This window comes from Euleptes europaea, chromosome 3, assembly GCF_029931775.1.
Source record: "Euleptes europaea isolate rEulEur1 chromosome 3, rEulEur1.hap1, whole genome shotgun sequence".
Classification (NCBI taxonomy): Eukaryota; Metazoa; Chordata; class Lepidosauria; order Squamata; family Sphaerodactylidae; genus Euleptes; species Euleptes europaea.
This window is the reverse complement of record NC_079314.1, coordinates 25,410,449-25,428,603: the sequence shown is the minus strand read 5'-3', so window position 1 is coordinate 25,428,603 and position 18,155 is coordinate 25,410,449. Positions and strand designations below refer to the sequence as shown.

The following is an 18,155-nucleotide window of genomic DNA, read 5'->3' as shown; positions in this document are numbered from 1 at the left end:
TTCTGGAAGATGTCCGGGGCCATACTGACCCCGAACTGCAGCCGAGTCACCCAGAAAGCACCCTGGTGCGTGACTATAGTTTGAGCCTCGGCCGACTCTGGGTCCACCGGCAGCTGTTGGTACGCCTGAGCAAGGTCCAGTTTGGCGAAGACCCGGCCCCCGGCAAGGGAGGCCAGGAGGTGGCTGACGACCGGCACCAGATATGCATGGGGCTGGAGCGCCTTGTTCAGGGTGCATTTGTAGCCCGCACAGATGCGGACATCCCCGTTGGCCTTCAACGGCGTCACAATTGGGGTCTCCCACGGCGCATTGGACACAGGCACTAGGACGCCCTGCACAACGAGTCGGTCGAGCTCAGCGTCGATCCGGTCTTTGAGCGCGAAGGAGACCCGGTAAGGCTTGAGGCGGATGGGGGTTGGGGGTGGGGTTGACGTGTAGGCGAACAGGCGGCCCCTTGTAGCAGCCGAGCGGGCCCTTCCAGACGTCCTCGAACTCGGTCCAGACGAGTGGAGGGCGGAGAGGGCGATGCGGTGGATGCCCGCGAGGTGGATCCCAAGGGCCGGGAACCACTCGAAGCCCAGGAGGCTGGCGCGGGGTCCATTGACCATGACAAGGTGGATGCGGCTGGAACATTGCTGGAACTGGACGTTCACATAGGCGACGCCCCGGACAGGCACCTGACGACGCTGGTAGTCTAAGATGAGGATGCTGGACGGCTGCAGCTTGGGAAGTGTGGCAGGGCAGCCCAGGTTGCAGTAGGTGTCCCACGAGATAAGGGAGAGGGCCGAGCCCGAGTCGACCTCCATTTCGCAGGGGGTGCCCTCAATCCAGACGGAGATGGAGACCTTCTCAATGCCGTGGACTTTGTGGAGGTGGATGCTGTGCAGCTGTGCATCATGACGGCAATGGCAGGCAGTGGAGTGCACGTCGTTGGCCAGGTCATGGACGAGCAGAGCAGCGCCATCTTTCCTGGATGGGCTGGCAGGCAGGCCCTTCTTCGCAGAGCGGCAGACCTTCGCGTTGTGGCCAACCCGGCCGCAAGCCCGGCAGTTGCCGTCACAGAACCGGCAGGAACGGTGGTCGTGCTGGTCGCCGCAGCTGGTGCACAGGCAAGCCATGGGGCCCTGCAACCGGTGCAGCCTGGCGGACATTTTGTGGGTCTCGTCTGTGGAGTCGCGATGCGGCACGGCGGTGGCAGAAGTCGATGTGTTCTGCGTAGCTCTCCCACTCGCAAGGGCGGAAAATGTTGAACGCCTCTATGGATCCAATGGTGGCCATCGTGCGGTGTGTTTTGTCTCCTGTGTGTTGAATGAATTCAGCCAAGGCAAGCCGGTCTGCCTACAGGGCACTGTGAGGTCGCAGAAATGCGCAGGAGATTTCAGCGAGAGTGAATCAGCAGGGTAGCCGGGCTGCCTACCAGCCTTCGTCGCCACTGTTAAGTTCGTGTGGGGAGGACACACGAGGTCGGAGACGGAGTTCAAACAGCAACAGCTTTATTGAGTGGAGGAACAGATCTGGAGAACATAGTGCAAACGGCCCTGCTTATATGCTCCCTTGGCCGGCCGCTGCCACTCCCCCCCAATCCGTGATAGGGGGAAACAATCCCGGGTTACCAATGGTGCGTGCCGGCTTAGGGCCAATGGTGCATGCCGGTTTGGACCAATGGTGCATGCAGGATTTAGGATCCTTCGTCCAGGACTCAAGCTCCTAAGTTCCCCCTGCATATCGCCTAACTATATACATACATAACACCCTCAAACTCAACTGCCACATGAAAAAGCATTTTAAGAAGAAAAAAACAAAAAATGGAGCAATCTGAAAGGGGGGGAGAAATCCAAGCCTAGTTTTTAAAAAAGCCTTTATTTTGCTCAAAAAGAGCTCCAAGGAAGCAGGAAGCACTTGAATCCCTGCCTCTTTACACACTGTTTCGTGATTGGCTGTGAGAGAAGCCAATCTTCTGTGCTTCCCCTGTTTGGCTATCTGCATGCTGCCTTGAAGAGGGGTTTGGAAAAGAGTGGGGCAAAGCTCAACCCGAAAAAGTTGTACGCTCGCTCAGTGATTCCGGAATGAGCCAGGATGAACGGTTTAATTCAGGCCAGAAGAAGAATGGGAAAAGCCAGGTTCATTTTGCATTGAAACACGGTTGAGCCGACAAGGAATGAAGTAACGTGCATATTTGATCCTGGCTGAAACAGGGAATAAAGGAGGTTAAAGTGACCATGCATAAATGACCTGTGTCTCAGCTCCTGGTCTATGGAGAAGCGGAGTCTTTCAGATCGGAACCCAACCCCAGATTTCACACCACCATTCAGCTCCAATCAGATGAGATTGGCTGCCATCACTTGATAGCCTATAGGCAGGGGGAGGAAAGGGAAGAGTAGGGGGGAAAGAGACGTGACGACCAATATAGCGAGCAAATGCACGGTCCGCATCCTGCATCTATTTAAAGTGCTGACCGTGGGAAACTTCTGCAGACGTGTGGTTTCTCGAGAACTGAGAGAGTTGTGTCTTTAGTAGCTGGGGAATGAGTCACACTCTGAATCGAAGAGAGTGTGAAATGCAGAGAGAAAATGGCAATCTGAAGGCTTGCCATTGAGGGCAGGACATGGGGCTCGGTTTGGCTGAGCAAAGATCAGGAAAGAGCAAAATGGGGAGATGGACAGATATCAATCAAGGTCCATGGCTGGGGAGAGGAAGTCACCAATCGTGGAACATTTTGGCAGGTCACAACGCAACCCTGGAAGCTGCATGGAAATAAGGCTGCCAGTGCTTCTGGGCATGCACAGAGTGCATTTCCCCACCACTGACAGTGGGTGGCCGCAACCAAATTTGGGATTTGGCAAAGCAAAACAAAGAAGGTTGTTTCGTTCTTAGGGAGACAACACAGTAGGGAGATACTCTCCAGCAGGTGATCATCCAGCAAGCAGGATGCCCCCCCCCCCCCAGGGTTGCCAGGTCCGCCACCAGCAAGAGGTTTTTGGGGCAGAGCCTGAGGAGGGCAGGGTTTGGGGAGGGGAGAAACTTCAATGTCATAAAGTCCAATGGCCAAAGCGGCCATTTTCTCCCTTGGAACTGATCTCTATCGGCTGGAGATCAGTTGTAAGAGCAGATCTCCAGCTAGTATCTGGAGGTTGGCAACCCTAACCCCCTCCCATTCTCTCTTTATGTGGAAGAGCAGTTGGAGGGCAGTTGGGGAGATGTGTCAGTTGGCATTGCCCTTTCTTCCAGGTTCTGCCATTGTCACTCCCAAAGACACCCCCCCCCCAAATCCTGGAGCTGGACCTGAGGGCATATCTAACCTTAGATGAGAGTAAGATGGCGAATCTGTACAGCCCACAAATATTCCGCAGCACAAAGACTCACACAGCCACAATACACACAGAGGATCAAACACGGACTCTTTTTATTTACCAAACAGAATCCCCTCAAACCAGGGGTTTTCAACTTTTAAAAGACCTAGAGGTCCCCTTATGAAGATACGAAGTTCCTTATTTATTTTATACGCATGCCCTGCCTTATCTCCTCAGAGTCAAGGCAGACCAAAAGAACAGCAGAAGTTCTAAGGGCACAAATATCATAAACTTCCAAGAGCAAGTTACAACCAGCATGTATAGGAGGGGATATGGCAAAGCATCCCACAGAAGGCCCGAGGTTCAAATTGGGGATGAAGAAGAAGGAGAAGAGTTGGTTTTTATACGTCGACTTTCTCTACCACTTAAGGCAGAATCAAACCAGCTTACAATCACCTTCCCTCCCCACAACAGACACCCTGTGAGGTAGGTGGGGCTGAGAGAGTGTGACTAGCCCAAGGTCAGCTGGCTTCATGAGCTGGCTTCATGAGTAGGACTGGGGAAACCAACCTGGTTCCCCAGATTAGCATCCGCCGCTCATGTGGAGGAGTGGGGAATCAAATCTGGTCCTCCAGAGCAGAGTCCACCACTCCAAACCACCACTCTTAACCACTACACCACGCTGGCTCTCCCCTCTCCTTGAGCCCAGCTTATCCATTTACAAGGATGTTTTCTTGTGCACGCTTTTAGGAGGAGGTTGGAGATACTTTTATGCCCTCCAGTTAAAAGGATCTCAGAAGCTGGGGAAAGTCGGTCTGAGACCCTGGAGAACCGCCACTAGTCAGATTTATAACAGGGATGTGGGGTGGGGGGAGATGTTCTGACTTGGTATAAAGCAGCTAGATATGAACTAATTGCTTCACTTGAGATTGCCAAAAGCAACCATGCAAAGGGCAGACCGGTTCAGGGAAACCAGTTACCAGTTTCTCCGAGGAAACAACGTCAGGAGACCATTTCCTTCATGGTTGGGGATTTTGCCCTCATCAGCGGTAGACAAGTGTCCGCTTTTTAGCATCAGGGGGTCATTTTGGATTTCTTTTTGTCTCGGGCCCCGAGCTGTCCTGGGAAGACCTTGGTACTTGGCGAGAGGAAATCAGAGACAACCTTTGCCGTCAGCTCGGGGAATTCCACATACAATCACCAGAACGAAGACATCTCATTACTTATTGTGTACTGGCAACGCAGACATGACAAAGGCAGTTTCCGGCGTAAAAATAAATTTTAAGTTTTTTTTTTTAATGCCACCAGACAGAACGAAGGGCTCGGTCCCAGCACGCAAGGACAGCTTCTCAAAAATGCCACATCTCCTTTTTCTGCCTCAGAAAGGAGAAGTCTGAGCAGAGGAGGGGAAATCATTGGTTTTTTGATGGTCCTCAAAGCGGTTTTTCTGCACCTGCTACCTCAATGCAATCGCAAAATGCTCAGGCTGTGAGACAGGATGCTGGCAGAGAGACAGAATGGAGGAGGGGCAGGGAAGAAGGTGTGCGTGGGAGGCTCAGATCCCCCTTCTTTAACAAAGCAAAAAAACTTCGTCGTCGCTGCAGGTTGGTCAACAGCAAATATTACAAAATGATCATTTCTTATTTTTTCTTTCCCACCACTGTGCAGCCCCAATGGATCCCACCAGGCAACAAGCCGAGGTGGTAGAGGCCCTGCGGTAGGGTTGCCAACCTCCAGGTTAGGGCTGCCAGGCCAACCCTACTCCAGGTACTAGCTGGAGATCTCCTGCTATTACAACTGATCTCCAGCCGATAGAGATCAATTCCCCTGGAGAAAATGGCTGCTTTGGCAATTGGACTCTATGGCATTGAAGTCCCTCCCCAAACCCTGCCCTCCTCAGGCTCCACCCCAAAAACCTCCTGCTGGTGGTGAAGACGGACCTGGCAACCCTACTCCAGGTACTAGCTGGAGATGATCTGCTATGACAACTGATCTCCAGATGACAGAGATCTGTTCCCCCAGAGAAAATGGCCACTTTGGCAATTGGACTCTATGGCATTGAAGTCCCTCCCCTCCCCAAACCCTGCCCTCCTCAGGCTTCACCCCAAAAACCTCCCGCTGGTGGCAAAGAGGGACCTGGCAACCCTACCCTGAGAAGACAGAATGGACTGTGCCACTTCAGGTTGCAGAGGGACAGGGTGCAGGGTGAAGACAGCAGGGTAAAGATATGCCATGCCAGAGAATGCCACACCTTCCCAGCTCCCTTATATAAAACAAAAAAGGCCCTACAAATACAGAGAAAGGTTCGAACCAGGCCAGCTCTCTCTCTGCCATGCTAGGTTTCTACCTGGGAAAGGTTTTGATGGTGGGAAGCATTCTAAAAAATGTGAGGGTACTACAGCCCACGCGGCTTTTGTCCATGCAGGTCCCATAATTCCTGGCACACAATTTTTGCATGGTCAGTGGAAAGAAGAAGAAGAGTTGGTTTTTATATGTCGACTTTCTCTACCACTTCGGAAAGAATCAAACTAGCTTACAATCACCTTCCCCTCCCCACAACAGACACCCTGTAAGATAGGTGGGGCTGAGAGAGATCTAAGAGAGCTGTGACTAGCCCAAGATCACTTAGCTGGCTTCATGTGTAGGAGTGGGGAAACAAATCCAGTTCACCAGATTAGCCTCCGCTGCTTATGTGGAGGAGTGGGGGAATCAAACCCGGTTCTCCAGATCAGAGTCCACCGCTCCAAACCACCGCTCTTAACCACTACACCATGCTGGCTCTCCTTGGAGGAACCTTGACTAGTAGACTGCAGGAGAGAAAAGGTGCAGAGATGGATCAGCTGCATAATACAGTACAGTAATGGATGACAAGTCACCTGAGTAGCAGATCCTAAGTGACGGCCATTAGTTCCAATGGCTTTAAAGGAAGATTAGACAAGTCTGTGGAGGACAGCTCTATGAACGGCAACTAGCTATTGAGGCTCCATGTCCAGAGGCAGTATACTTTGAAAACCAGGGGGCGAGGGGGAGTCTAGGTCTCTGTTGGCCTTCCTGGGACCAACAGAGATGGACCCTTGATCTGATCCAGCAGGGCTCTTCTCGCAGTCTTCAGGTCAGCAGCAATGACTGCAGCACCTGGACAGCTCCGAACCCTACAGCAATGGTGTTGCGTTGGCAGCAACTAGATCTCCAAGGGAATTGTCATGCACCCCATGCTGGCCCGCTGCTTGCAAGAACCCCATCCTGTAAGCTGAAGCTGCAAAGGCAGCACTCTTCGATACATTGTGCTTGTTGCCTAGAGGGAATCTGGTGGCCTAGAGAGGAGAGTATGGCCTCAGGGAATGCATGGGGTGAGGCAGCACAGCCTGGGTGTTCTGCAGCCCCCTGTTCCAAATTTAGTTCAACCTGTCCTCTTCCTCTGAGGGGTCTAATGGGGACTCCTTTTCAGATTTTTTAAATTAGAAAACATTTTTATGCTGCCTTTCTACCCAAATAGGGCCCCAATGGGGTGAATACATGAAGCTGCCTTATACTGAATCAGCCCCTTGGTCCATCAAAGTCAATATCATCGACTCAGACCGGCAGCGGCTCTCCAGGGTCTCAGGCAGAGGTCTTTCACATCACCTACTTGCCTAGTCCCTTTAACTGGAGATGCCGGGGGTTGAACCTGGGACCTTCTGCATGCCAAGCAGACGTTCCACCACTGAGCCACAGCCCCTCCCAAATATGACTTGAATATGTGCACACAGCTAATACTTCAAAACATTTAGATAGCATTTTCTTGTGTTCACAGCTCTTCCATATATTGCATTGGATACAGGAAGCTGCCTTCTATGGGGTCAAATGATGGATCTATCAAGGTCAGTCTTGTCTGCTCTTATTGGCAGCATCTCTCTGGGGTCTTGGTTTGAGGGTCTTTTGCATCCCCTACTACTGGATGCTTTTAACTGGCCCTTCTGTGTGCAAATACTGAGCCACAGCCCCTCCCCGAAATTATCTTGTGGAAGTCCTCATAACACCCCTGTAAATTAGGCCAGCATTATTAACTTCTTATTTCAGATGGCGGGAGCCTAAGACAGAGTAGTCTGTCTGATGTTGTTGAGTCAGTTTGTGGCAGAGGTAAGATTCGAACCAGGGACTCCTAGCTCACAGCTCATTCTCTTTGCTACTCCTCTATTCTAGTTCGGCAGACATGAGGCAAGGGGGAACAAAGGATGGTCAGCATGTTCTTTATGCCTTCCACTGGTTTTTATAGCTTATAGCTGTATATTGGCACACTTGCTTCTGGAAATGTACCGCCACAGGCCCAGCCCTCTCCACCCACATGGACCCTGACCCCTTTTCTCTGTGTACCAATTTGAATTTGAGTGTTGCCCACTCCTCAACCCCGGCAGTAGGCAGACCTCAAAGAGGTCTCCATGAAAACCAGAGGAGGCTCTAGGTTCTGAAGAGTTAGTTCCTCTCATGATTACAGTCTTGGAAATCAGGGTTTTTTTTGGGGGGGGGGCTGCAGAGCCCCAGTTAGAATAAACTTCAAAAGGGTAGCCATGCTACAGCAAAAGAAAGACAGAACATGTGCAGGGCAAATTCAAGATATTTTGTCATAGGTACACCTATCACCTTCAGGGTCCACCATATTGCCAGCCAGTTTCAATCCAAGCCCCTGCACCTATTGCTTAATACTCACGCTCAGGGGGTAATGTAGGCATGCCATTTGTGAACCCATGGTGGGTAAACTCCTGCCCTTGGCCTCAATCAAGCGCCCAAAAGAAATTGAGGAGTGGGAGAAAAATGGCCAGACAATGGCCACCATAGTGACACCCTAGGAATTTCCCTGTGTATCTATGGTCATTGCCATAGAGATTAAGGGAAATTCCTACAGCACCACCTGGAAGTGACATCACATCCACCACCACCCCTTGCAAGGCATCAGCATCCTCCTTATTGTGCCACCCCATGCAGTCACTTAGCCCTGGTCTTATTGCAAGCTTCAAGATGACAGATTGATTGTGGCATAAAGCTGTTGCGGGCTACAACCCACTTTGTCAGATGCAGGAAGTGTGTCCTCTTATATAAGTACAGGGACGGGAAGAAAAAATAAATGCTGTAACAATTTTATGCCAAGCTTGGATATATGGGAATATGACCGTTTGCAATAGCAGCAGTTGTCAATACACTTGAATCTGCCCAGCTTTGCCATGCTAATTTAATACATTATAGTGAGAGAGAAATCAGTACAGTCTTTCAGAGTGAGAAGACCAGATGCTGAGATGCTTCCAAAATGCTCCTTGTCCAACTTTCTCTCCAGGTTTTAGATTTCCAAAGTAGGACTGGCCATATTGCACATGAAGGAAGGGCTTCAGCCTTCCCTCCCCCATACTATCTTCACAACCTGGTCTCATGGGTGGCCCACTGGGGAAACACATGTCCCCGGGGATACACATGGGATTTCCCAGTGGGCCAAACAGGGCCTTCCCCAGACAGTTTCAAGTTGGTAAAATGGTACAGGGGCGGGGAAGGATGAAGCCCCTTCTCAATGTGTGATGCAATCTCAATCCAAATTGGACTTCCCACACTCAGAAATGGGCAAGAACCCTCTATTCACATATGACTGTTACATGGGATGGGGACTGTAGATCCAACCCGTGTACTCCATAATGTGTGAATCAGCCTTCGGAGAGACCCAGAACATGGGATTTTGCTAAGGGGTAGGTACCCATGTTAGTCCATTGTTGAAAAATAAAACAAAAGTCTAGGGACACGTTAAAGACTAACAACATTTATTTTAATATGAGCTTCACCTTTTGTATGCATATGATTGTGTGCCTTGTGCCTTTTGTGGATACCAGTGCAGAGTGAAAAATTTCCCAGATCCGTTAAGCCCAAACAATTCCCCCCCACACACACACAAACAGCAATCAGCAGCGTACAATGTCATCATCACAGAACCCAATTTGTACTATATAGTACCTGGTTGGGGCGGAGAATGCTTTTTTAACGCAAGTAGCAAAAGGAAATATCTCCCTGCTGGTTTCTATTCTGATGCCACGTTGGCACGGGATCATGCCTGAAAACCGGTTTGTGGTCAGAGCAAATAGATTTTACAGGAAACAATCTGCTGGCTGTAGACTAATGTACGGCACAGTTACTGGAAAGCCAGAAGTAAAGCCGGGTGGCTACTACATTTTGGGCAAAAACTCAGCCCCCAAAGCAGTGGGAGTTGGACAGGGAAGAAACCAGCACAGCCTGCATTCGAGGCATTAAATGCTTGCTATATTCGGAGTCTGGTCAATGCCATTCAGATGGTATGACCAGAGAAGCCTCCGGTCCACTAAAAAAATTAAACTGGTTTTCAGATTTCAGTCGCACGTTATTTCAAATATTTCTGTTTATATTTCTGTTAATTTATTGTGCAGTCCTAATTAAGTTAAATAAAGTTCTACCGTATATACTCGTGTATAAGCCGAGTTTTTCAGCCCAAAAAAAGGGCTGAAAAAGCCGGCCTCGGCTTATACATGGGTCAATACGGTAGAAGGGGGGAGGGGGGAGGAGGGAGGGGGGAACTTACCGCCGCCGCCGAGCCACTGCCATTTTCTCCTGCCGGGAGGGGTCTTGGGCAGCCTCTCTGCAGCCGCAGAGAGACTGCCCTGGCCCCCCCAGGCCCCCGCCGCCATTTTCTCCCGCCGGGAGGGGCCCTGGGCAGCCTCTCTGCAGTCGCAGGGAAGCTGCCCTGGCCCCCCCGGCCCCTGCCGCCATTTTTCCCCGCCGGGAGGGGCCCTGGGCAGCCTCTCTGCAGCCGCAGGGAAGCTGCCCTGGCCCCCCCGGCCCCCGCCGCCATTTTCTCCCACCGGGAGGGGCCCTGGGCAGCCTCTCTGCAGCAGCAGGAAGGCTGCCCCGGCCCTCCCCGGCCCCCGCCGCCATTTTCCCCGCCGGGAGGGGCCATGGGAGGCCCCTGCCCGTCGCGCCGCTACCGCCCACGCGCCTGGGCGCCTTCCTCCGGCCGGCAGCGGCCTGGAGGGGCCTCCTGCCGGCCCAAGAAGGACGCACCGCCGCCGCTTCGCCGCCTCTCCAGGTAAGTAGTGGGTTCAGGGGCTTTTCCCCCTCCCCCCCTTGGATGGCACTGGGGTCGGGGTGGGTCGGGAGGGCCTGGGAGGCGGCGGGAGGGCGACCTGGGGCAGGGGCCCTGCGCTCTAAAATGGCGGCCGCCATTTTAGAGCGCAGCATTGCGGGTAAAGGAAATTTCTTATTGCCCCTCGGCTTATACGCGGGTCAATAAGAAATTCCCTTTTCTGGCCTCTAATTTGGGGGGGTCGGCTTATACTCGGGTCGGCTTATACCCGAGTATATACGGTATTTAAAAATAGTAAAACTGGTTTAATAACCATTGAGTTGGATTCGGGAGAAATTATCTGCTAATAGGCAGGCAATTTTGGCCAGTTCCCTTCTTCCCACTGCAGACTTCTAGGCTGTTCCTGGAGTCACCTGTCCCCCCAAGAGCAGCTTTTGGGTCTTCAGCAAGAGGGAAGAAGCAAGGAAGTCCCACTCTGCTGACAGAAAGCCATTCCATTGGCAGTGCTTTACCACAGGATTTCTTCCCAGACTATAGTTCTGAGTTGGGGTGAAAGGTGGTAAGAGTTTCTAAGTTTTCCTAGCACCCTCATCACTACAACTCCCAGCATGCTTTGGGGGAAGCCATGACCGTTAAACTGGTATTGCCAACTAGTTGTTTGTAACATGAATTATATTTTATTTTGTCGAAGGCTTTCACGGTCAGAGTTCATTGGTTCTCGTAGGTTATCCGGGCTGTGTAACCATGGTCTTGGTATTTTCTTTCCTGACGTTTCGCCAGCAGCTGTGGCCGGCATCTTCAGAGAAGTAACACTGAAGGACAGAGACACTGTCCTTCAGTGTTACTCCTCTGAAGATGCCGGCCACAGCTGCTGGCGAAACGTCAGGAAAGAAAATACCAAGACCACGGTTACACAGCCCGGATAACCTACAAGAACCAATATATTTTATTTGTCTTTTATCGTCCTGGGGCAAGTCCACATGGATATCCCATAAATATAGGCTCCTGCCTCCTAGGATCAGCGGATTCAGGTATCCAATTTGTTATCTGATGGAGGATAGGGACAGGTCTATCAGTGGCTACTAGCCATGATGAATAAAGGGAACCTCCACTTTCAGAGGTAGTAAACCACTGAAACCAAGTGCTGGGAGGCAACATCAGAGGAAGGCCATGGCCTCTATGCCCTGTTGTTGGCCTTCTAGAGTAACAGGTTGGCCGCCGTGTGAGACAGGATGCTGGACTAGATGGACCACTGGTCTGATCCAGCAGGGCTCTTCTTATGTTCCTATGTTGTTATCCTTCTTAAATGCTGCTTTTACACAATGCCACCTTTGTACTGCTGCATACCCCAGTGACTTGATGCTGCTGCTGCTTCTTTGCATTTGAAAAGAGGGAGTTAGGTCTGCAGAAAAGAGAGGCGCAATTTAGCTTCAGCTGAAAGGAACTGGTGGTTTAAATGAAGGTAGAAAGGAATATGTACATACCTGCGTGCTGTCGGAACTGACTTGTGGTGACCACGGAAAGCTTTCGAGGCAAGTGAGAAGCAGAGGTGGTTTGTCATTGCATTCTTCTTCAGAGGCATTTTTGGTGATCGGTCTCCCATCCAAGTACTGACCCTGTTTAGTTTCCGAGATCTGACCAGGTTGGGCTATACCATGCCACCTTCCCTCCCCTGGAAAAGAATGCCCAGGCTTTAATAGTTGCACCAAGAAAAGAAGCCCAAATCTCAAACAGCTGGCAAGCAAGTTCCCCTGCTCTTCCGTATCTCGGGGAGTACCTTCTCCCAAGGGAATAAAAAGGAGTAAGAGCCCAAACTCATTACAAGTTTTTTTAAGACGACAAAGTCTTGACTAATGAAAGATGCGTATATCCCCATGAATAGTGCAGAACCCTCCCTGAGATATTGGGCTGGCCTTATCAAAATTGCCTTTGGTTACATTAAAACTCCTCATGTTTCATCCAGAAGGAATCTTAACATTAGCTCCAAAATTTCATTTTAGATTTTTCATTTTAGAAATTTCCCCAGGAAATTTCGTTTTAGTCGAAATTTGGGATCATCCTGAGGAAATTTTGTTTTAGATGAAATTTGTTATCGTTTTAGAAAAAAAATGGTATCACCCTTAGTCTCCGGTCCTATCAGCTCTGTAACTATGAAAAGGCTTTCCCCTGAATGTTGGATCTGAGTTTTGTAGAACTGATTTGTTGAACTGAGACCTGTGCATTGTGTAATTGAGCTGCTGCTGCGTGCTTGTTTTTTTTTGCCTTTTTATAGTTTAGGGTTTCTGATTTGTAACTAAACTGGATTTTACTGCGTATCAGTTTTACTGCATATCCTTATATGTTGAGCTTTAGAAGGAAGACTGTTTAACTCTGAGCTATCTGCCCAGCTTCACCTTCACATATGAGTCCCAGGTAGAGAGATGCAGAGCTTCCTTTAGAAATGTATCCCATGTTCTCAAAACTCCTTTCGATTCCTCTGAAATTCCTCCCAAGGCATGCCACTGAAAGGGAGCAAATACCAACTCTTTAATTCACCCGAACTGAATCTACGGTTGGGTTGAAGGAAGTGAAGGAATCCAGCCAGTACCTTTAGCTCGGTGTGGGAAACTGCCCCCTTGTGGGCCAGACGAGCAGCTTCGCCTCAGAAAAACAAGCAGAAGAAATAGCTGGTTTAGTATAATTAACAGACCGGCTCCAGGAGGTGGGGGAGAGAAACGTCCAACTGTAATAACTTAACCATGACAAGCAAGAAGGGGCAGAAACCACATTCCCATTATTTCAGACATACTAACTTTGGTCAGTTCCCCCCCTCCTCTGTTTCATTAGCCCACCCTCTCACAATAAGTAATTTTCCCTTAATGCCTCAAATCACTCTCAATACCACTGTGGTGCGTGTGTGGCCGGCGTGAAGTATGAGGAGGTCACCGGCGATGTGTCTTCCTTTTGTGTGGGGTTTTCATTAGATGGGAATGACCACAGAATTAAACAGCCTGTAGGCCAGCAAAACTGCCCACTAATTGCTTTAGTGTGTGTTTTATGGTATCACCACAATTTCCCCTCGTCGATACTGGGATTTCTCCGCTTAATCCAGCGGCCGTCATCAGGATTAAATGAAGACGCAAGACTCCCTCGTTAGAGAAAACGCTGTTTTTGTTTGGGTTTTTCTTCCCTGTATTGAGTCTTTGCGGCCTCTTCAGCCATTTAACCTCAAAGGCTTGTAAAGCTACGGAGAGGCCTCGGCCTGCTGGAGCCGCCAAACCAAAATCTCTAATTACAGGAGAAAATGCTGACAAAACAGGGACTTCCAGGGCTAGATCATTAAGCCGCTGGGAAACCACGGCAGATTCTTTGGTGTCGAGGGATGTGGGTCTCTTCAGTGAGGGCCTTCTGTAGGGTTGCCAGCTCTGGGTTGAGAAATACCTGGAGATTTTGGGGGCAGACCCTGAGGAGGGCGAGGTTTAGGGAGGGGAGGGACTTCAATGCCATAGATTCCAATTGCCAAAGCGGCCATTTTCTCCAGGGGAACTGATCTCTGTCAGCTGGAGATCAGTTGTAGTAGCGGGAGATCTCCAGCTAGTACCTGGAGGTTGGCAACTCTAGCCTTTTGGCAGTCATCTTAACCTGTAAGCAATCCTTGGATACCACTAACAGTTAAACTTTAAAACAGTGTTTGAGCCCTTGTTGGGGGTCTTGATCCAAGGGTATGTCCAGTGGGGATTTAGCATCTGTGCCACCTTTGCATACCAGAGCAGTGACCAAGCCACACCTGCAATAATATCTCAGTGTAGAATACCTCTAGTATCAAAAGGACTAGGGAAGGTCACATAAAAGTCCTTGACCTCTACCCTTCAAGGGTTCTAGGTCAGGCCAGCTTTGGTTTCAACAAACTAGGAGACACTCCTGAACACGTGAACCTGCCACGTAGTGAGTCAGACCCCAGGGTCTATCAAAGTTAGTTTTGTCCCCACAAATGGAAATCAACTTTCTGGAGTCTTTCCCATAATCTACTACCTGATTTCTTAAATTGGAGGAGCCAGGGAATGAACCAGAGGCCATCCGCATGCAAAGCAGATGTTCTAGCGCACCGCCAGGACTCCACAGCAGTTTGCTGCTTCCTCCCATTACATGTTATCCCTATGATCTTGATCATACTTAGCCACACCCAGATTTACCTGCATTTAATCTTTGCATGTTGTGCTTTTTCTAGCTGAATAATATAAGAATATACTCAGGCTGTCCTTCCTTTTCCTCTAGCTGTTCCTAGAAGGCTGGTTGGGAAAGCAGGATTAGTTTTTTCTACCCACTGTAGCTTTGATGCATGTACTTCTGCTGCAGAACCTAATATCTGATAATGAAGGAGTGATGCAAATGCTAATTTCATGCTTCTTTCAATGTGATTAACTGTTTCTCATTCCTTTGAAAACAGTGTTACAATAGAAGTTTTTAAGTTAATAAGGCAGGTAACATGCAAGGATATTCAACAGAACCCAATCCATGCTAGCAAAACACAAAGAAAAAAGTCCTAGAGAGGAGATGACAAAGAAGAAGAGTTGGTTTTTATATGCCGACTTTACCACTTAAGGAAGAATCAAACCAGCTTACAAATACCTTCCCTTCCCCTTCCCACAACAGACACCCTGCGAGGTAGGTGGGACTGAGAGAGCTCTAAGAGAACTGTGACTAGCCCAAGGTCACCCAGCTGGCTTCATGTGTAAGAGTGGGAAAACCAACCCAGTTCACCAGATTAGCATCCACCGCTCATGTGGAGGTGTGGGGAATCACACCTGCTTCTTTAGATTAGAGTCCACCGCTCTTAACCACTACACCACGCTGAGAGGAACAGAGAGAGAGGCAATGGCAAAAGACTAAATATACGTGACTGCATAATAAGTGCTGGAATCTAATGTTGCCTGTGTATGAGATGGGCCTCGCTATAGCATACAAAGCCACGAAGGGTTCCCTATCTGTTGAATATGTCTGTCATCCCGCTGAGAACTGGGATACATGAGAGGATCTTGCACAGCTCTTGTGGTAGGACTTGCTCAGGAGAATATTGCAGTGGCACATGTCTCATAGGGTGCTTGGATATGTGTGCCTGGTTGGGGAAGGAGTAGACACATCTGGATATGTGTTAACATTGACGACAGGTCAACTTTGAATATTTGCAGTCAACTGCCTTGCACAGAGCAGTTCATTGGTCCATCTAGCTTAGTAGTGGCAGCTGTGACAGGTGGTGCCACCAACTTTGCAGTTAATATGTTCAGTACCTATGGTCACCAAACCTTCTTTTTAAAAAAAGATATTTTATTAACATTTTCAGAAAAAATAGATAACAAACATATACATACACTTCCATCCACACAATTTAACCCTTACTTCTGGGGTCAGTATATATCTTAAACATTACTCTGTTATTATGATGTTCCCTTGGTATAGTCAATCTATGATAGTTAACAGCAATTCTGCCTTAAATTAACAGTTTTTGCCTTTATCTATGTTTATACTCTGAATTTATCTTAATCTTCATATTACTCAAAACATCTTAATTATATTCTGTCTCGATTATATGTCAGCCTAAACTTTCCAATTAACATATTCAAAAACACCTCTGCCATTCCTTCTGTATCAATCTTCCTTTCAGCATATAGTCACCAAACCTTCAATCCGCATTGAACAGCTCTTGAATACAGTTGCGGCTGCACAGTAGCTGTCATAGCGGAGCTTCGTTTCTTGTAGTGGTGGAAGTTGATTTTAGTTGATGGGGGGGGGGATTATTGTGTGGAAATGACAGCCAGGCTGTGTGAAAATGTACAGGCATGAAACACCACTTGTGGCACTGCATTGTAGGGTTTAAACCCACAAAAAGTAACCTGGCAAAGAGGCTTGAACTGTTCACAAAGAACCAAACTGACCGACGAACAATCGGCCTCCTGTTCACAACTGGCAGACTGTGAGCTGAACCAGTGGTTGTTCGAGCATCCCCAGCGGTGACCCGTTGAGGGTTTCCAGGTGGTCAGGCAGCAGATACCTGCTACCTGAGATCCCAGTACCTGCTACCTGAGATACTATAACTGGAGTTGCTGACTGGGATTGAACCCAGACCTTCTGCATGAGAAGTAGGTGCGCTTCCCCTGAGCCACAGCCACTCCCCACGTGTAATTTACCAGCTGTAAAATGACCAACTGATATTAAAGGTAAAGGTAATCCCCTGTGCAAGCACTGGGTCATTACTGACCCATGGGGTGACGTCACATCCCGACATTTACTAGGCAGACTTTGTTTATGGGGTGGTTTGCCAGTGCCTTCCCCAGTCGTCTACGCTTTACCTCCAGCAAGCTGGGTGCTCATTTTACTGACTCGGAAGGATGGACGGCTGAGTCAACCTTGAGCCGGCTGCCTGAAACCGACTTCCGTCGGGATCGAACTCAGGTCATGAGCAGAGCTTTGACTCCACTGATATTAACATGATCCATAAAAGGCAGGAAAGTCATTTGTAGTTGCTGTTGTATGCAGCTATGTGTCTTTACCTGGCCCAGGAAGAAATGGACCTTAAAGCCTACATCTGGTAAACCCAAAGTTGGCCCCTTCATCGCAAGACGTTCCCATCAGCTTCAAGACTTGCATATTACTATTAGGAAAGCATAGGTACGTTACCCTCACTGGGGGGGTTTTTTGTTCTTTTTTTTCCTTTTCTTTCCTTCTTTTTTGCTTGAGCCGAGTAAAACACATCCGACTTCGTAATGTCCTGTTCTGCGGCCGAGACTTGCATTAAGCTTTCAAGTCTTTTTAAATTGCCTGCGCAAAATGTGGCTCCGTGCGGTTGCAGGGCATTTTCTGTTTAACTTGCCTCAAAGTGCTCCAAAGAATCGCGAGTGCATTAGCGGTCTGGATTGCAAATTGCTGCTCTAACCCGGAGACCTCTGCCAATCAATCTTGCTGACACCCATTAAAATGAGCTCATGGTGCTGATTTTACGGCCGGATTAAGTGGCGTATCTGTCGATCAGGCGGCCCAGAAAGAGCGTCATGCTGCTAATGATTTTGTTATTGATCTTTAATGATTTCCTACATTAGTAGGAGCTGGATTAGCTTCATCAACAAGCTTCAGGGAGAAAATAAGCTGGCTGAATAATTGACTTGGTCCAGCAGTGATCACATAACTACATGTCCCCCTCGTCTGTGTTAATAGGAAAAGAACCCTGCGTAATTACATTGGTTGATCAAAGTATATTAAAACCTTCCCCGACGCTTTGTAGTTAACACACTGAAGAAAAATCCTGCTTGTCCTGATTGCAGTTATTATCCTAACAACCATGTAATATTTATACTGCACCTTGTAGCAAAGATTGAAACTGCAAGCATTGTGCAGAAAACCTGAAACTGCTTACCATTTTTCACAGTACATTTTGCAGTGTCCAAAAATGCATTCCTTTTCCTGTGATTTTTTCAGCGCAAGTTTGCGAAAATTTCAACTGCTTGTTTCCTGCCCAGTCCCTCCTTCCCCATGATGACTTTATTTGCCTACTGTGATGTCCCGCTGCTGCCAAATCTGATTGGCTTCTTGCTGGTACAACCAAAAGGGAGACTGCAACCAAGAAATCAGAAGGAGATTGAGACTGGAAGGGCAACCATGAAGGAGCTAGAAAAGATTCTGAAGTGTAAGAAAGTGGCACTGGAGACCAAGATCAAAATAATTCATACGATGGTATTTCCCATTATCATGTACAGGTGTGAAAGCTGGACAATGAAGAAAGCTGATAAGAAGAAGATTGATTCATTTGAAATGTGACATTGGAG

The 18,155-nt window shown here is 48.8% G+C and overlaps 1 protein-coding gene across 1 annotated transcript in view; it reads right to left on the bottom strand.

Moving 5' to 3' along the window:
* Positions 1-4,364: 4,364 nt before the first annotated feature.
* The window catches only part of LOC130474735 (40S ribosomal protein S6-like), a 33,034-nt gene continuing 19,243 nt past the window's right edge, over positions 4,365-18,155 (bottom strand). The window contains exon 2 of the mRNA XM_056846432.1: positions 4,365-4,466. Within this exon, the coding sequence (XP_056702410.1) occupies positions 4,365-4,466 (102 nt within the window). The remainder of the gene's footprint in view (positions 4,467-18,155) is intronic.